This window comes from Sorex araneus, chromosome 5 (genome assembly GCF_027595985.1).
Source record: "Sorex araneus isolate mSorAra2 chromosome 5, mSorAra2.pri, whole genome shotgun sequence".
Lineage (NCBI taxonomy): Eukaryota > Metazoa > Chordata > Mammalia > Eulipotyphla > Soricidae > Sorex > Sorex araneus.
Window position 1 is genome coordinate 64225790 of NC_073306.1, and position 19199 is coordinate 64244988.

A 19199-nucleotide genomic window follows, 5' to 3' on the forward strand; every position below is an offset into this window, starting at 1 on the left:
TAGTTCTGGGAATCATGGAATCAATATTTATGCTCCAGGCTTGCATTTGGGCTGTTACCAGCCTTCACAAATACCTATCCAAACAATGACTGGTTGTTTCCCTTGTACAACAGTTTCCCCAAGCTGGCAGCACGATTGTTCAACATTCAGTCTCAACATCAGTCTCAACACCCAGGGTTTAACTTGGGGCAACTCTTGACTTCTACCCTTCTTTCCTGGACAAGAGCAGCCGAAGGCTCATCTTGCAGCTTCATTTCCAAAGACACTACCCACGTGGACAGTTATAAATAAATAGCCTTGGCAACACACGGCAAGGTCGACCTTGCCCCAGAAGTACAACCCTCCTGGCTAAGCCTGTTCGAAGGACATCCTTTGGCTTCGGGCCTCAGCATTTCGTTCCAACGAAATGTTCAGCACGAGAAAACGGTTTGTGTTTGACAGTTTAGTTAGGTTAAAAGTCAAGGCTGAAAGTCAAGAACCGCAGACCCGCCAGATATGGAGAGGTGCCCTCCGCCGCCCTTTCACCTAGATTCCGGGGCGTTCTGGGCGGCCCGGGGTGTCACCGCCCTCCGCCCTCCGCCCTCGGGCCCGCCCACCTCAGAGCTCCATCTCCGCCCCCACCCCTCCCCCACCCAATCCTGTCCAACTACTTCCGGAGCCAATTCCCAGGCGCTAAGCGACACGCATTGGCCCATGCACCTGAGCTAAACAGCCGAGTCCGGAACATTTTGGTGTTTTTTTTTTTTTAAGACTATGTCTTTTTTTTTTTTTTTTTTTATCTTTTTAACTGAATCACTGCGAGATAGCCGCTCATGATTGGGTTTCAGTCATACAGTATTCCAATACCCATCTCTCCATCAGTGTATGTTTCCCAGGATCAGTGTCCCAGGTTACCTCCCACCACCCTCTGCCAGCCTCTCTGTGGCAGGCGCCTTTCTGTTTTCCTTTTTATTTTTTATTTAAGCTTTTTAAATAAATTTCTGTAAGTACTCTCAGGGCAGAAAGTACAGTAGAGTACAACTTCCCCATTGGTTTATTATGCATTATTATGTTTATCATGTGTCGTGTCCTATTTTTTTAACTCAATCTTTTTACTGAATCATCATGAGCTACAGTTACAAAGCTTTCATATTTGAGTTAAACAATATGGAATACCCATCCCTCCGCCATAGTACATTTCCCACCACCCATGTCCCCAGTATGACCCCCGCCCCGTTCCGCCCCTCCCCCTGCTTGGAGGCCGACAACTTCCCTCTGATTCTCTCCACTTCGGGTCAGGCACTTCCCTGGGAATGCTTTAAATCCCCTTCCAAGGTCACGCGGTCGCGCAGGCGGGGTTACGGAGCATGCGTGATGCCAGCTCGGTCTCCCCACCACCACCGCCCTCTCCCCACCCGGGCTCAGCCAGTCCCCGCCCCTCGGCTGGCTCCGCCCAGCCCCTCTCAGTGGGCGGGGCCCGGCGGTAGCGGGGCGGCCTCCGTCAAAGCTCGGGGTGCGTGGGGCTGAGCTGACGATCCCCGGGCCGAGCTGCGGTGTCGAGATGGCAGTGGCGTTCAGGCGAAGCTGCGGGGTGAGCAGCGCGGGGGGTGCCTGCGGGACTAGGCGGATGGAGAGGAGGCTGTGTGGGCCGTAAGGCGGGGCTCTGCAGAGCGGTGGGAAACCTTGAGGGGAGGAGCGGACCCCTGTCACCCCCCCCCAGTTCTGGCAGAGGGTCGGGGTTCCGGACTTGCAGTGCTCCCAGGCCCCCCTTTTCTCTCGTTCTGGGTCACAGTGCACCCTAGTTCTTCGCTCACGGATCCTTCCCGCGTCTGCCCTCCACTTTTTAGAATATAAGTTTTGGGTTTCCCCCGCCTCCCCCACCTCGTGTCCGGGGTGAAGGAAGCAAGCCCGGGCCCGAGGGCACGCCCTGGTGTTGTTGAACCGACCCAGCTCTCGGAGAGACGCACGACCGTCTCGGTTCGCTAGCCTCAGCCCGAGAAAGGAGAGCGTAACGTCGGTGTCATTCCGCAGGGGAGACACGAATCGGTTACGGAATCGGGTTTATCTAATCTGCGGAGCCCCAGGGAGAAGGAAAATGGAGTACCTGTTCCTTGTGTTATTTAATATGTTTCATGTGTTTTGCAACACAGGCAGGCGTTTGCACTTGGCAGACGTTTAAGAATAACCTACTGTGGAAGGAAGTTTCCTTTCAAACTTTGCCTGCTGGTTCTAACGTCCCAGTTTGTTTCCAGATGCAGTCAGCTATCTGAAATCTTAAGGATCACTGTCACTGTCATCCCGTTGCTCATCGATTTGTTCAGGCGGGCACCAGTAACGTCTCTCATTGTGAGACTTACTGTTACTGTGTTTGGCATATCCAATATACCAGGGTAGCTTGCCAGGCTCTGCCCTAGGGGCGCGATAAGGGGCGGAGGAATCGAACACTGGTCGGCCGTGTGAAAGGCAAACGCCCTACCGCTGCGCTATCGCTCCAGCCCGAAATATAAGGATCTACGTTAAAAATTATTTTTATTTATTTTTTTTACAAGATGCTGTCATTTTTCTAAGTGTCGCTTATGTGCGAATTAAAGTTAAGTCTTTAGGTCAGAAAAGTAGCAGATGTAGAGTTTAGAGTACTCGTGAAGGATTCATTGTAGCCCACATTATAGCCCACGTTGTTGTATATGTTAATGCATTGTAACAACTGGGTTTTTATCTGCAGATAAAACAGTAGATGTTTATCTGCCAGATAAACATCAATGGGTTTATTTATTTTTTTTGGCAAAAAGCTATGCAATAAAAATTTAGTTGTGCTGGTATTGCAGAGTTTGACTTTCGTGTCTTTTGGGATTTTGGAGTTACATTGTTCTGATCAGAGAGCCAAAAATAATACACCCATATTCATGGAACTCTAAATTTAGACTCTAAACCTCAGTAAATAAACTACTGAATTTAGCCCCATTTTCTAGGTTTTGAAAGAAACTACAAAAAGTTGTGATTGGTCCAACCTCTCAAAACTAGCTGTGGAGTCTAAACACAAATTTGATGAGTCTAACTCCAAATAATTTTTTGATATTTTTGAATGTGAAGCCATCTCTCTTTAAATAGCTCACATTTTTATGTAATTAAAGATTACTGGGGGCCAAGACATAGTACAGTGAAAAGAGCCTTCCACATAGCCAGCAGACCTGGCTTCTGTCCCAGTCTCCCCATATGGTGCCTGAGCACTGTCGGCTGTGATTCCTGAGTTCAGGAATAAGTAAAGAAGTAAACTGCAGGATGTGGCCTCGAAACAAACAGCACTTGTATGCAGAATTATTGGATATTATTCCCTTTCTTCCCAGGACTTAGTTACCGCTGTTCTTTATTGGGTGGGAGGGCAGGTTGAGGATAGGAGAGGCATCTGTACTGAGCCTTGGATTTTTTTTATATGCAAATTGGAATATAGTACCTTATTCCTATACCTGACTTGGAATTCAGTGAATTCATAATTGATATGAAGCATGTACCTGAACAAGAATAGGTGTGGTCTAGGAGAACTGGATATGAGGAGCTAAGAAATCATATTTTACTCCCCAAATAAAATTGTTGAAAGGTGGAGTTGGAGTGATACTACTTCAGGCAAGGGGCTTTCCTTGCATGTGACCTGTGTTCAATCCTTGGTATTCCATGGGGTTCCCTGACACCCCCAGCACCGCCAGGATGAATTTTTGAGTGCAGCCAGGAGGAAGCCCTGAGCAGTGCTGGTGTGATCCCAAAACAAAACAAAAACAGTAATGAATAATAAAATAAAATAAAATGAATGAACGTTATGAAGAAATGTTAATTTTCATAACATTTTCTCCTCAGATAAACTTCTTATTTTGAAATCATTTAAAGTAATGGGGCAGGAGTGATAGCACAGCCCATAGGACATTTGCCTTGCAAATGGTCGACCCGGGTTCGATTCCCAGCATCCCATACGGTTCCCTTACCACTGCTAGGAGCGATTCCTGAGTGCAAAGCCAGGAGTAACTCCTATGCATCACCAGGTGTGACCCAAAAAGCAAAAAATTAATTAAGATATTTGACAACCTGTATTTTCATTTTCAGTGTAGGTGATTCACTGTAAGTTCAAGTTGTCATCTAAAAAGTGACAATTAGTTTCTTTTTAATAAAATTTGAAAACAGACAAGTTCAATTTTCACTTTTCTTTGTTTAATTCCCTTCCGCCCTTCCGTTCCCTCCCCCCCAATGTCTCTGCCAGTGAGATTCCCTCCTGACAGTGAGTTCTCCTGGCAGGGCTTGGGGAAACATACACAGTGCTGAAGATGGGTCTTCCTCATGCAAGGCAAGCACCCTACAACTGTACTATTGCTCCAGCCCCAGGTCTTTACCATTATTTCAGTGTCTAACTTAATAGAATTGCCTAGATATCAAGGAATTTCTTATCAAAATTCTTTGAAATGAATTAAGTAATTTTGGCTGACCATAAATCTCTTATCAGAGGGTTCTAATATGGTTCTCAGTTTTGTAGCTTTTTACTATTTCTTTGGTTTTTGAGCTATACCGAGCAACACTCAGGCTATTCCTGGTTCTGTGCTTTAGGGGGGTTCCTAGCAGTGCTCAGGAAGTTTGGCAGTGCTCTGCATGCAAAACACCCTCTCAGCCTCTTGAACTATATCTCTCCAAACTCTGTAGCTTTTTTTTTTGTGGGGGGAGGGACCACGAAGTACTCTTGGATTGAACTGGGAAACCTGCATGAAAGCACCACTCCATTTTTGCACTGTCACACTTGCCCCAGTTTGATAGCCATTTTTGCATGGAAGTGATTACTTTAGTGTACATTAATCTGTCAGTAGTACTTGAAATGGGTTTTATTTGGTGTATATTATATTATTTTTATATATTCTTTGAAGACAGAGCAAAAAGTAAATATTTTCTCCTCTATTGTGTTGCGTGAATGTTCGTTCAGTTGGAGGCGCTGAGACGAGGAACGAAAAAGAAATTTATGTCATGGGAGGCCCAGGTCCTCTCAGACCTGTGACAAAGGTAGAGAGCCCCGAAATCGCCTTTTATTACCATCCTACAGTTCATACTCTAAAGGGCTCAATACAGTGAGGTCATCAACAAAGGAATTACAGGAAGAACATGCAAAGCTGAAAGCTTTTCTGCACACTGTAAACAAACAAAGTACAACCAAGATCTGCCAACTGGGATCTGCGAGAAAAGGAAGACTGACAATTTCAGGATACCGAAATTTATGAAATTGTTTACTAAGGCAGCTAAAAGAAAAAGATGAAAAAATGTTCAGCCTCATTCAGACCAGTCAGGACACACGAGAAATCTCGCCCATTTTGATGGCTCCCTATGTTCCTGCCCATGTGCTGAGTAGTTTACATGGGCTCATCCTGAATAACTCAGTCCAGCCCCATCATTATTGACTGTATTATCTCTGTGGCAACTGCCCAACCCTAGTATGATTTGTTGGAGGCCAAGGGGCAGTGTGTGTGTGTGTGTGTGTGTGTGTGTGTGTGTGTGTGTCTGTATTGGACAGTTAGTTTTGGAGTTACATCCATCAGTGGTCAGGACTTACACCTGCCTCTGAACTCAGAAATCACTCGTGGAGGGGGATCATATCATGCCAGCCTCAAACCTAGTTCAGCCGTGTGCAGGCTGAACTCACTCTTTCTACTGTTGCTCTGGTGCCCCAGCTCTACAATTAAAGCAGCACTAGATAATACAATAGGCGATGTTCTGATACAATTTTATTTATTTATGGAACTGGTGACTACCATAGTGTGCTAACTAACCCCTAGCTTAGAATATTCTGAGAATAGTTATACACACTGCACTGCACTGTAGCACTGTCATCCCGTTGTTCATCGATTTGCTCCAGTGGGCACCAGTAACGTCTCCATTGTGAGACTTCTTGTTACTGTTTTTGGCATATCGAATACGCCACAGGTAGCTTGCCAGGCTCTGCCATGCAGGCAGGATACTCTCAGAAGTTTGCCGGGTCTCCAAGAGGGACGGAGAAATCGAACCCTACCCATTGTGCTATCACTCCAGATAAGTGCAGGAAATATAAAATGTGGTTTTAGACTAATTTGTTTTGTGAAATAGTGAGGTATCTTAGAAAATGGGATCTTCTGGAGGAAGTTTATGGAAGCATGTCTGAGAGACTCAGAGTTCAGGGTGTCAGAAATGATGGATCTAGGCAATTCTGAACAGCACAATATTGTTCAGCACAATGTTGTTCCTGCTTCCCTTCGCAATTGTGCTAAATAAAGGCCTGCAGCTTATAGATGGGAGATCCAGGTTCACTAGCTTTGTTGTCTTGAAACCCTCATACCCTTGTAATATAAATATCACCTGACTCATTTTTTAAAAATTTCTTTCAGAAAGAGACTATAGACTGAACATGAAGGCCACCCAATACCTCTATTGCAAACTACAACGTCCAAAAGGAGAGAGAACAAAAGGGAATGCCCTGTTGCAGAGGCAGGGTGGGGTGGTGGGGGATGGGGTGGGGGTGGTGAGAGGGATACTGGGCTCATTGGTGGAGGTGAATGGGCACTAGTGGAGGGATGGGTAAACGATTACTGTATGAGTGAAATGCAAACACAGAAGTTCATAAGTTTGTAACTGTACATCACAGTGATTCTCTAATAAAAAATTTTAAAAAATATTTCTTTGAGAGCCAGAGAGATATTACCATGTCTAGGATGCTTGCCTTGCACTCAGTCAACCCAAGTTCTTTCCCTGGCATCTCATACGGTTCCCCGAGCCCACCAGGAGTATTTCCTGAGTACAGAGCGCGAATTACCCCTCATCACCAACGGATGTGGTCTGCCCCCCCAAAAAAACAAAAATACTTTCACTATAGTTGTTCAAATATCAGCTTATTGTCTAATGTGAAGTATTTTTTTAAATGGGGGGGGTCGAGTTAACCATACTTGGTGGTGCTCAGGGGCTACTACTCCTATCTCTGTGCTCAGTGGACCACATAATCTGGAGATGAAAACTGAGTTGCCTCCATGCAAAGCAATCACCTTAACTCTTTTACTGTCTCTCCAGTTGTCATGTGGAAATTAGATTTTAGTTGAAGGCATTTAAGTCATGACTTTAAAATACTATGCTCTTGAATATATATGGTCAAACAAGTTGATGTACTTAGAATTGTATATGCTATCTTTTTGATTGAAGTTTAAGTTTGTTGAATTTATTTTAATTGTTCTTTACAGGTCCTGAGAAATATTTCTCGTCTTGATTGGAGACTGCAACACACAAAAGCTGCTGTAAAACATGAACCAGGATTGGGATTTAGTTTTGGTATATGTTTTGTTTTGTCTTTTGACATTTGACAAATATAAATAGATGAACATATGTAAGTAATATGTATAGCATATGCACCTCCTTATCTGTATTTGCCTGAAATATATTTGTCAACAAACAGTAATATCTGTTAACAGAAATGATCACTACCTGCATATGTTGACTGTTGTTCACTAGCAACTGATCTCCTTTCTTTTATGAGGCCCTTCTGGGTCAACTGCAAACATGGATTTATTTGTGCCCTTGTCTTAAGTGTAGATCCCAAAATAATTTACATATTTAGTGATATTTATGTACAGTCTTCAATTAAGAAGTTAGAATGCAACAAATACCTTAAACACTTATTAGGTACATAAAAGCTGTATTTTTTTTATTAGTTTATTTTTAATTAGAGAGTCATCGTGAGGGTACAGTTACAGATCCATACATCTTTGTGCTCATGTTTCCCCCATACAAAGTTCGAGAACCCATCCCCTCACCAGTGCCCATTCTCCACCACCAGTAAACCCAACATCCCTCCCCCCCTCCCAAGCCAAAACCTGTTTTGACTGCAAGATTAATGCTACTAAATATCGTCATCAGACCCAGAAAATGGGAAGCATTTAGTATTGGAAGGAAAAGAATAAGATTCTACCCTGCCAACACACAACTCTCTCTCTGTCTCTTCCCACTCTAAAATGAAAAAACAGAAACAAAAAAAAAAAATTGAAGTTGAACTTCTTGTCTTTGGCATATTTAACCGTGTAAACTGTTTTTTTGCTTCAAAATTGTTACCTTTCTTCAAGTTAAAAGCTCATTTCCTCTTTCATTTGTTCTCAGAAAATGTTTTAAAAGCTACTGGAGGGCCTGGGATATAGCTAAGTGCTGGAGTACATTCTTTGCATAGGAGCGGCCCTGGGATCAATCCCCCAGCACAAAAATAACAAAACACATAGCTGAGCTTGTTAATGTACATTTGCCACAAAAGAGTCTCAAAAGTTAAAAGTTCATCATTTTTGGTTTTTATTTTGTTTTGGGGTTTTGTTTTGCTTGTTTTGAGGGGCGGGGCACATGTGACTCTGCTCAGGGCTTCTGACTTTTTTTTCAGGGATCACTCCTGGCAGTGCTCAGGATAAAATATATGGGGTACAGGGATTAAAACTGGGTTGGCCTCACGCAAGGCCTTACCTGCTGTACCGTGTCTCTAGCTCCCTTTATTGTAAAGATTGTTAGCTTCTTGGTAATTAAAAAAAAAAAAAAAAAGAATTAAATGAAAATTTCCAAGTGATGTGAGGATAATAGTTTGGGGACTGGATCCTCTTCTTGATTTATTAGCATTGGTTTATCATGATTGCTATGTATTTTGTATTTTGTTTTTATCATGTGCAGGTATGTACTCAATAGCAACTGCCAGAAGTAACCAAGAGTGGTCTCCCAATATAACATGTACATCAGTTGTATCTTTTTTGTTTTTAGTCAATAAAATGGTGATAATGGCTACAACATTGGAATTTTTTGAAGATTAATTTGTATTTAATTTATATGTCAAGTTTTTAACAAATAGTGACAGGATCAAAGTAGGTTATTAAAAAGTAATGCTAAAAAAAATAAGTAATACTAATAGATTTCTGCTTTCCCTGTTCTCCCTGCCTCCCACATTCAGCCTTGATTCAGACCAGTCCCAGTTTTAGAAGTGAAACTGATACTTGTAGTGCTGATTCACTGTAAGCTTACAAAGTTATTTCCTCATCTGGGATTTAGGTTCCTTAAGAGATGAGATCTTAGGGGCTGGAGAGATAGCACAGCGGGTAGGGCATTTGCCTTGCACGCGGCCGACCCGGGTTCAAATCCCAGCATCCCATATGGTCCCCTGAGCATGGCCAGGGGTAATTCCTGAGTGCAGAGCCAGGAGTAACCCCTGTGCTATTGTCAGGTGTGACCCAAAAAGCAAAAAAAAAAAAGAGATGGGATCTTAGACATTTTGACTCAACAGTAAAATTCTAACACCTTTTCTGGTGGGTGCAAAACCACACACTAGCCTTTTAAAATATCTCCCTGCCCATCTGATATCTTTGATGTTTTATTTTTTCACATTCCAGCATGATGAAATCTCATTAAAACCCACTGAGTATGGGCTTGAAAGAATGCAAATGATTGACTCTTATCCTCAGCCTAGTTACCATTTAAAAAAAATTCAACTTCATGTTATGTCACTGAATTGTTTGGACTGATTATTACATAACAGCAAAATTTTATATTATTATCTTCTGAGAACACTTTCCCTGTTTTACTAGTTGCTTGTTCTAAAATTTATAAAAGAAATGAGTTTAGCAGAGGAGTAAAATTGAAATTAAGGTATTGCTCTATGATATTTTGGAACAAGTTTTATTGTTTCTTTTAGTTTCCTGACATCTCATCTTCCTTGTTAGATTGATTCTTGAGATTGGTTTAGTATTTTATGGATCTGGTTATCTTCAAGGTTAATAAGCAGTTGATAATTCTGTTTAGGAACTAGCAATAAGTTGAAATATTTTTTTTCTTTTACCTTCCCAATTGGAGAAACTCAAGCTTATTGCTTATTTGTGAAAACTGGAAATCTTATCTACCTCCTTTGATATTTACATTCACCTTTGGTATTTGTGTTATACTGTAAATTAATTTATAATATAAATTTTAAATTTAATTTATATTGCATAGCAAAGTCTTGATTAGTCTGAAAACACATTATATCCTTAGACTTTCGGGTTAAAGAGATTTAGTATCTCATAAATAATAAAATCACCACACTGTTGATATACTTTCCTCAACTCATTGTCCTCTTCTAATGATCCCTAAACAACTTTCCTTTAGAGTTTACTGAACAGCAGAAAGAATTTCAAGCTACTGCTCGAAAATTTGCCAGGGAGGAAATAATCCCAGTTGCTCCACAATATGACAAATCTGGGGAGGTAAGTATATTTGTTTTAAGGGTAGAAAACTGTTAGACTTTCACAGGACTATATAATCCAACTAGGTATATTCTAAGCATAATGGCATTTTTCTTTTCTTTTTTCAAAAAATCTTTTTAGTATCCTGTCCCCCTAATTAAAAGAGCCTGGGAACTTGGTTTAATGAATACACACATTCCAGAGAGCTGTGGTAAGCTATCTTCAGATTTTCTAATCCTAAAAGGCATATGAACAAGAGTGTTGTAAAACTAGTTCAGTTGCTGCTAAATAGCTTTTGACTTTTGTTTCGGTTCACTATTTGCCTATATTTAGAAGCTTTGTACTCAGTACTTATAGGAATTTTTCCTTCCTTATGCTCTGATCCAAACTTAACTTGTTTTAAACAAGTTAATCTGTTAATCTAAACAAACAGATTTGTTTGTTTGTTTGTTTGTTTGTTTTTTGCTTTTTGGGTCACAGCTGGCGATGCACAGGGGTTACTCCTGGCTGCACTCAGGAATTACCCCTGGCCGTGCTCAGGGGACCATATGGGATGCTGGGATTTGAACCCGGTCGGCCGAGTGCAAGGCAAACGCCCTACCCGCTGTGCTATCTCTCCAGCCCCTGTTTGTTGTATTTTAATCTTAAATTTTATGAGATCATTTTTTTTTTTCTGTAAGAGTATTATTTTTTCCCTCGGGTGAATGGGTCAGAGTTTTAACAGATTTGAATCAAGTTGTTCTAGTTCTTGTTTTGGGATCACACCTGGCTGTGTTCAGGGCTTCCTCTTGGCTCTGTGCTCAGGGATCACTCCTGCTGGTGATCATGGGACCATATGGGGTCCCTGATATCAAACCCAGGTCAGTTAGAGTCACTACAGTCCCTGAATCAAGTTTTTCCAAAATCAAGTAGAATAAGATAGATACAGATTACAAACAGTAAGTAAATATTTTTAAGTTTAAAATTTCAGGGAAAAATAATCTTGGTATTGTGCTAGGTAGAATACTTTTAAAATCTTTTATGTTATAGCTATTTTTGAAATTTTACCTTTAAAAGAAATTTATTCACAAGTCAAAATAATTAAGTAGCTCACCTTTGATTCTTTTGAGATATACTCTACATTTTAATGGGATATTAAAATATTGTAGGAGGTCTTGGACTTGGAACTTTTGACGCATGTTTAATTACTGAAGAATTGGCTTATGGATGTACTGGGGTTCAGACTGCTATTGAAGCAAATTCTCTAGGGGTAAGTTACTTTGAAATTAACTGAACTAATATGGAAAACAGAAAGCTACTTAGGTAGTTTAGTTTAACAGAGAATCAACTAACTGAACTGATGCGGAAAACTTGGTGCTACTTAGGTAGGTTAGTTTAACAGAAAATTAATTAACTGAACTGAAGTGGAAAACGTGTTGCTACTTAGGTAGGTTAGTTTTACAGGAAATTAACTAACTGAATGGAGGCGGAGGCAGAAAACTTGTTGCTACTTAGGTAGGTTAGTTTAACAGGAAATTAACTAACTGAATTGATGCGGAAAACTTATTGCTACTTAGATCACTGTCACTGTCACTGTCATCACGTTGCTCATTGATTTATTCCAGTGGGCACCAGTAACGTCTCTCGATTGTGAGACTTATTTGTTACTGTTTTTGGTACATCCAATATGCCACGGGTAGCTTGCCAGGCTTTGCTGTGCAGTAGAGCTTGCCGGGCTCTCCGAGAGGGGCGGAGAAATCAAACATGGGTCGGCCGCGTGAAAGGCGAACACCCTACCGCTGTGCTATCGCTCCAGCCTGCTACTTAGGTAGGTTAGTTTAACAAAGAATTATCTATCTGAACTGATGTGGAAAACTTACTGCTACTTAGGTAGGTTAGTTTAACACAAATCTGTTTTTAAAAGGAACACATGATTCTGCAATGAAGCCTTGAGGTCATGTTTCAAGACTTAATCAGTCTGGTCTGAGTATTCTAATCATATCATGTCTGGTACTTTGTAGGCTTCCTGTTCTGGTTGTAAAATTATATTTTGGCTTACTCTTCTATGGTTATTCTTCAGTAAGGACAAAGCCAAGAAACCACACCCAGGAGAATGATTTAGATGTCTTGCCACCACTGTTGGCATTGCTGACATTTGGTGGGCAGTGTTTAGGATGCTCGACCAAACACACAATTTCATTTATCCTAAATTTATTTACTAGTGCATTTTGCTGTAGTAGAATTTTATATCACTGTCACTGTCATCCCATTGCTCCTCGATTTGTTCGAGCAGGCACCAGTAACATCTCTCATTGAGAGACTTATTGTTACTGTTTTTGGCATATCCAATACGCATGGGTAGCTTGCCAGGCTCTGCCGTGCGGGCTTGATACTCTCGTAGCTTGCCGGGCTCTCTGAGAGGGGCGGAGGAATCGAACTCGGGTTGGCCGAGTGAAAGGCGAACGCCCAACCGCTGTGCTATTGCTCCAGCCCAGAATTTTATATAATATATATAATTTTATTGAAGTAATTAGGTTATGTGTAATTTATATAATTTGGTTTAGATATATTTCTGCATGGTTTTAACTCCTTAGAGATACAATAAAGGACAATTATTTGGAACCAATCCCTTGGTGAGGATATAATTTTCTTTTCAATAATAGCATATCTCAATTTATGAGAGTATCCCGCCCTCACGGCAAAGCCTGACAAGCTGACAAGCCCGTGGCATATTCGATATGCCAAAAACAGTAACAACAAGTCTCACAATAGAGACATTACTGGTGCCCGCTCCAGCAAATCGATGAGCAATGGGATGACAGTGATGACAGTAAAAATATCTTTTTTCTTTGGTAGCAAATGCCTGTCATTATTGCTGGAAATGATCAACAAAAAAAGAAGTATTTGGGAAGAATGACTGAGGCACCATTGATGTGTGTGAGTATGTGCAGATACTGCTTGATTTCACACTCATTTAAAGTTTTTAAAAGTAGTTGAAATATATCAAACAACTTTTTAGCAGTTATGTATATGTATAATGCATACACACTCATAGTATCTACATCATTCTAGCTTCAGAGTCACTTTCCTTGCATGCAGCTGAATCTGATTTAATCTGCATGCCACATGTGATTCCTTGAGCACTACCAGTAGTAGCCCCTGAGCACTGAGTTTGGGCCAAACAAACTCTCTCCCCCAAGATAAAAAAATACAGGGCTGAGGGTTCAATTCCATAGTAGACTGTATGCCTTGAATATGTAGGGGTTTCTTCCTGGCTCTACAACGAAAAATCTAAAAACCAATGCAGGAGGAGGCCAGAGACATAGTATAGGAGGCAGCACTTGCCTTGCATGTGGTTGACCCAGGTTTGATCCCCAGTACCTCCTGGTTCCCCAAGAGCTACCAGAAGTGATCCTTGAAGAGTAAGTTCTGAATACTTCTGGGTGTGGCCCACAATTCAAAAATAAATAAGTAGGGGCTGGAGAAAAATTACAGTGAGTAGGGTCCTGCACACAGCAGACCTGGGTTCAGTCACCGGCACCCTATATGGTCTCCCAAGCTCACTGGGAGTGATGACTGAGTAAGCCCTGAGCACTGTCGAGTATTTCCTCAAACAACAAAAATATATAAATAAATAAGCACAGGAAAAAATGGATGCAACTATTAGGATTTATCTATACCGTTATGCAGGCCAGTGATGTACAAGACAAGTGTCTTACCCGATTTATTATATCTCCAGTCCCTACACACATAATTATTATTGACACCTTTAGAAGTGAAATGAAAGCATGCAGTTACCTACCATACATATTTTGTATGTTATATGTATATGTGTGTGTATATATAATGTTACTATTGATGCTTTTTGTGTACAAAATTACTATACTACCCACCACCAGAGTGTTGAGGACTCTCCATCAATATCCTTCTTTATGTCACTTCATTCACCTGTTCCCCAACTCTCCTCTCATCCCCACTAGGTAACCTTAGTTCCATAGTCAGGTTCCCGAGTTTGTTATCATTGGATAATGGCTATTCCCTTGCATCATTTCTTTATATATCCCATATAAGCGTGAACATCTGGTATTTGCCCTTCTCCCCCTGGATTATTTCACCTAGCATATCCCCCTTTATTAGTATTCTGTTGAGCATACATACACTTAAACCACGGCTCACAATTTTTGTCCACTCTGTTGGCGTTAGACATTTAAGTTGCTTCTGGATCTTGACTATTTTAAATAGCACTGCAGTGAACATGTGTATGCATATCTGTGTTAGTGATTTTAGGATTCTTAGGACAGATGCCAAAAGAGTGCAGTCACTGGATCATATAGAAGTTCAGCTTTTCAATTTCAAGACACCTCCATTTGATTTCCATAAAGACTGAATCGGGTGACATTCCCATCAACAGTGATTGCTTCCTTTTTATATCGGCCATTTTCACTGGTGGAAGATGATATCTTGCTGTATTTTGACTTGTATATCCCTGATAATAAGTGGTGATGAGCACTTTGATTCATATGCCTTTTGGCCATCTGTATTTCTATAAGAAAATTTTCGTTCATCTGCTTTCCCCTACATGGTGGGAGGTAGAGGTGCCTCCCAGAAGTGTTCAGAGAACCTGGGGGCTGTCCCCAGTGATTTTTGGCCTAGCAGCTGACAGTTCAGTGTCAAGGTCTGAGTCTGGGCAAGGTTCTGAAGATGTGATGCCTAATACCACCAGGGTCTGCCTCGCACTGTTTAGGGGGGTCTCTAGGACTATACTTGGGGATGGGATTCAATTTAAGAAATTGAATCAGCATCAGTTGTGTATAATGCATGCACCCTAACCCCTTTAACTCCCAGGCTCCTCTACATTTTTGGATGGAATTTGTTTCTTTTGCTGTTGAGTTGATGAGTACTTTGTATGGTCTTGGATATTAACCCTTGTCAGATATATATTGGACAATTTCCTTCATTTAGTGGGACTTTTCATTTCAGCCATATTTTCTTTCCTAGTGTAAAAATGTGGTTCTTTTGTTTACAGATTCACTTCCATTTACTTACATAGAGTTTGATGTTGTGGATCTTGGGAACCTTTATATTGCAAATATTTATAATCCTACTCTGGATCATAACATACATGATCATTTCTGCCTGAAATACACAGTCGTCCATTACCCTACCCCCACAGAATTTCTTTTCCTTTTTTGAGACTTACATTAAGTATTACCTCTGGAAAGCTTTTACTGCAATCTTCAAAGCCAAGTTTGTCTCCTAAGTTCATTGTGTAGCTTGAGATACAGCTCAGTGGGCTGGAGCACATGCTTTGATCCCCATTTCATGGTCCTCTGAGCATTGCCTGGAGCAGTCTCCTACCACAAAGCCAGGAATAGCCCCTGGGTTCCACCAGGTGTCACCTAAAAATCCTAAAAAAGGAACATTCAGTTCTTTGTGGATGATTGTAATAACTAGACATATGTCATCTCTCTTGTTAAGTTGGTTGGTTTACTTTTTGTTTTTATTTGGAGTTGGGGATGCTCAGGATCTTCTCCTGGTTTTTAACTCAGGGGTCACTCATGGCAGTGCTAAGGGGACCAAATACAGTTATAGGGATTGAACTTAGGTCTCTAATTTGCCTTGCATAAACCATCTCTACCTCTCCCTTGTTAAATTGTGATGTCTTCTTCTCTGGTTTTCTTATCTCCTTGTTCATAACCTAGTACATGGTTGACATTCAGTGTTTAAAGGAATAAGTATACGTCTGACATTGAATTTAATTTGTTTCTTCAACTAAGTTGTTCTTCTAACATATGCATTTTAGAAGGTTCATTAACACCCTGCATCGCATTGCAATTTATACATTAAATGTTTTTATAATTGAACAATATATTTTTTTTAACTCAAGAATATTTGTGGTGGGTGGGGTCTGGTAGATTTGGGTCACACCTGGTGATGCTTAGGGGCTAGACCCCAAAACCATAAATAAATAATTTTCATAAGTAACTATAAGTACTCTTCTTCTAACTATTCATAACTTATTACATTTTATCTTCCCCCTCATTTTCAAGGCCTACTGTGTTACGGAACCTGGGGCAGGCTCTGATGTAGCTGGTATAAAGACCACAGCAACAAAGAAAGGAGATGAGTATATTATTAATGGTCAGAAGATGTGGATAACCAACGGAGGAAAAGCCAATTGGTTTGTTATTGAACATTTCTCTTCTCCCTTTACATTCAGGATCTCTTCCTTTATTTTTCTTTATTCATAAACCCTCACCTCTCAAGTATTTATGGAACTCAAGGTTGATGAAAGATTATCAGTAGTGATTTGGGAGATTACAAGAGAGATTACAGGGGTCACTAAGGCAGCAAGAATTAGGCAGCAGTGATGTTGAAGTACAGCCTATAAGAAGATGATGTAATTTTATGTTGAAGTATTAGATCATCAAACTACAGCATAAAGCTGAAGAAAAAATGGTAATAGTTATTGGTAACACATTTTAAGGCTTTTATTTAATTTTTGATTATCAGAGCCTGAGGAAGAAGATGTGGGGAATTGTGTGTTTTTGTTTTGTGGTCTTAGGGATCAAACCTAGGGCCTCAAATACATGTAGTCAACAAACAGTTTACATTCCTGGCCCCCGGCAACACATTTTAGAACATGTATTGACAACATGGAATACATTCAGAAACAATTATATGTCTTATGTTAGGAATAACCTAGGTAACAGGTCCTGTGAAGAGTAAAGAGATTAAATTTGCTTACCTTGAAATAATGTCACACTGAAGAAAATGCAGACTTTTTACATTTGCTTCAGGAAATCCAGTTTAGATTTAGTAAGTGAGAACTAGAAGACAGCTCTAATAGGAAATAGGGCAAGAGAAGGTTTTCAGCAATAGTGCTCCTGTATTTTTTGTAGAATATAATGCATTTAACCAAAACTACAAATATACTGAGACTCCATAGAAGGATTTTCTGGTGATTGGAATAATGAACTCTCTTTCCTCATCTGTGAAACTTCTTATTTGATGTGTATGTGGTCTGCAGTGTAGTTTTCTGGCAAGTAAAGCTTTATTCCCAGGAATAACATTGTCTTTAGATGAGTCATTATACTATTAGCAAGTAGTAAAAAAGGGAAGAAACCATTAAAATGTAACCATTTGAGAAGATCTAATAATTCAGTTAGAATTTTTGTTAATTTTAAGACCTCTTCATAATTTTAAGTAGAACTTTTTTTCTGGTAGTAAGAAATTAGTTAAGTAAAACTAGAGTAGTGATCATTTATTTATCTTAAGCATGACTTGCTAATTTTAAACACAGAAAATATATGTCATTTAAGATCTTTTAAAAATTATCCTTGGGGCTGGAGTGATAGCACAGCGAATAGGGTGTTTGCCTTGCCCAAAAACAAAAAATTAAAAATAAATAAATAAATAAATAAATAAATAAATAATTATCCTACACTGAGGTCAGAGTAGTAGTACAGTGGATAGAATGTTTACTTTGCATATGGCCAACTGGGATTGATCCCTCACCCCATATGGTCCCCCAGGTCCACAGAAGCAGTTCTTGAGTGCAGAACCAGGAGTAAGCCCTAAGCACCACAGGGGGTGGCCTAACCTTCACCCCCCACCCCAATTATCTTATACCAAATTATACAGAGCATTTGGCCTATTTTCTTCATATATTATTTTAAATATTTTTTTTTCTTTTTGGGTCACACCCAGTGATGTTCAGGGGTGTTATTCCTGGCTTTGCACTCAGGAATCACTCCTGGCGGAGCTCAGGGGACCACATGGGATGCTGGGAATCAAACCCGGGTTGGCCGTATGCAAGGCAAATGCCCTACCTGCTGTGTTGTCGCTCCAGTCCCTATTTTAAAATATTTCTGGAAAAAAAATCTTTGGGAGGAAAAAACCAGCAAACATTTATACTTGAACTCTTATAGAAACAATAATTTTTCTCATTGTCTACTGTATTATAATAAAGATAGTAGTCAGCACATAGTGACCTCTATCTCACATTATTTCTTTTCACAACAGCACTCTATTAGTTTATCCTCCAGAAATAATATTAATCTTAAGATAGAAAAATAAAAACAATTTTTTAAAATTTGACATGTCTTTATATGAGACATTTTTTTCTTACAATTCACGTTACCAAAAACCTCAAGTAGCTTATCTGTAAAGAAGCAGATCTAGGGCTTGGGAATAGGTGCCAAGGCTGTATTTCATGTCTGGTAGCAGCACTTGCTGCCTTGAATAGTGAACCTACATGGTCAGGTAGAATCTCCTGGGAGTAACCCTGGACCCTCTTAGCACTGCTTACCTCCAGAACAGTAGGCCTGGATTGAAGTACTGTCACTGTATGACTGTCACTGTCATCCCTTTGTTCGTCAATTTACTCGAGCGGGCACCAGTAACATCTCTATTACACTCAGCCCTGAGATTTTAGTAGCCTTTCCTTACTCGTCTTTCCCAATGATTGGAGGCTCTTTCAGGGTCATGGGAATGAGACCTATGGTTACTGCTGAAGTACAAACATTGCCAAATCATAAGCAGGTGAATTGGATAAGCTTTTCAATCTCTCTTACTCTTCATTTTCTTATCTATTAAATGGGGTTAGTAATAATTGGGATTATTGGAAGGACTGACTGGTCGCCATGTGTTACCTACTATTGTCCTTATCTTTATATTCATGTGTATTTATGTCTGTTTATATAAGGTACTTTTTATTGGCTCGTTCTGAACCAGATCCTAAAGTGCCTGCTAGTAAGGCTTTTACTGGATTTATTGTGGAAGCGGATTCCCCAGGAATACAGATAGGAAGAAAGGTACTGTGTGTTTTTCAGTAGTTAAGAACTCAAAAAATTTTAAGTTATTTATTTCAAAATTTCTGTTTGTTTTCTTTATTGAAAACATTGTTTATATTAAATTAGAATAAAAATAAAGCAGTGTTTTAGTGCTATTAGGTGAAATGGCCTACATATTGCTTAAGATGTTTAATAGTTATTGGGTGAGGAACAAATTCAGCCT

The 19199-nt window shown here is 40.3% G+C and overlaps 1 protein-coding gene across 1 annotated transcript in view; it reads left to right on the top strand.

Annotated features, from left to right (window-relative positions):
* The first annotated feature begins 1427 nt into the window (after positions 1-1427).
* The window catches only part of ACADM (acyl-CoA dehydrogenase medium chain), a 29262-nt gene continuing 11490 nt past the window's right edge, over positions 1428-19199 (top strand). The window contains exons 1-8 of the mRNA XM_004603339.2: positions 1428-1570; positions 7206-7293; positions 10126-10223; positions 10344-10413; positions 11351-11451; positions 13038-13118; positions 16232-16362; positions 18889-18997. Of these exons, the coding sequence (XP_004603396.1) occupies positions 1541-1570; positions 7206-7293; positions 10126-10223; positions 10344-10413; positions 11351-11451; positions 13038-13118; positions 16232-16362; positions 18889-18997 (708 nt within the window). The 5' untranslated portion in view covers positions 1428-1540. The remainder of the gene's footprint in view (positions 1571-7205; positions 7294-10125; positions 10224-10343; positions 10414-11350; positions 11452-13037; positions 13119-16231; positions 16363-18888; positions 18998-19199) is intronic.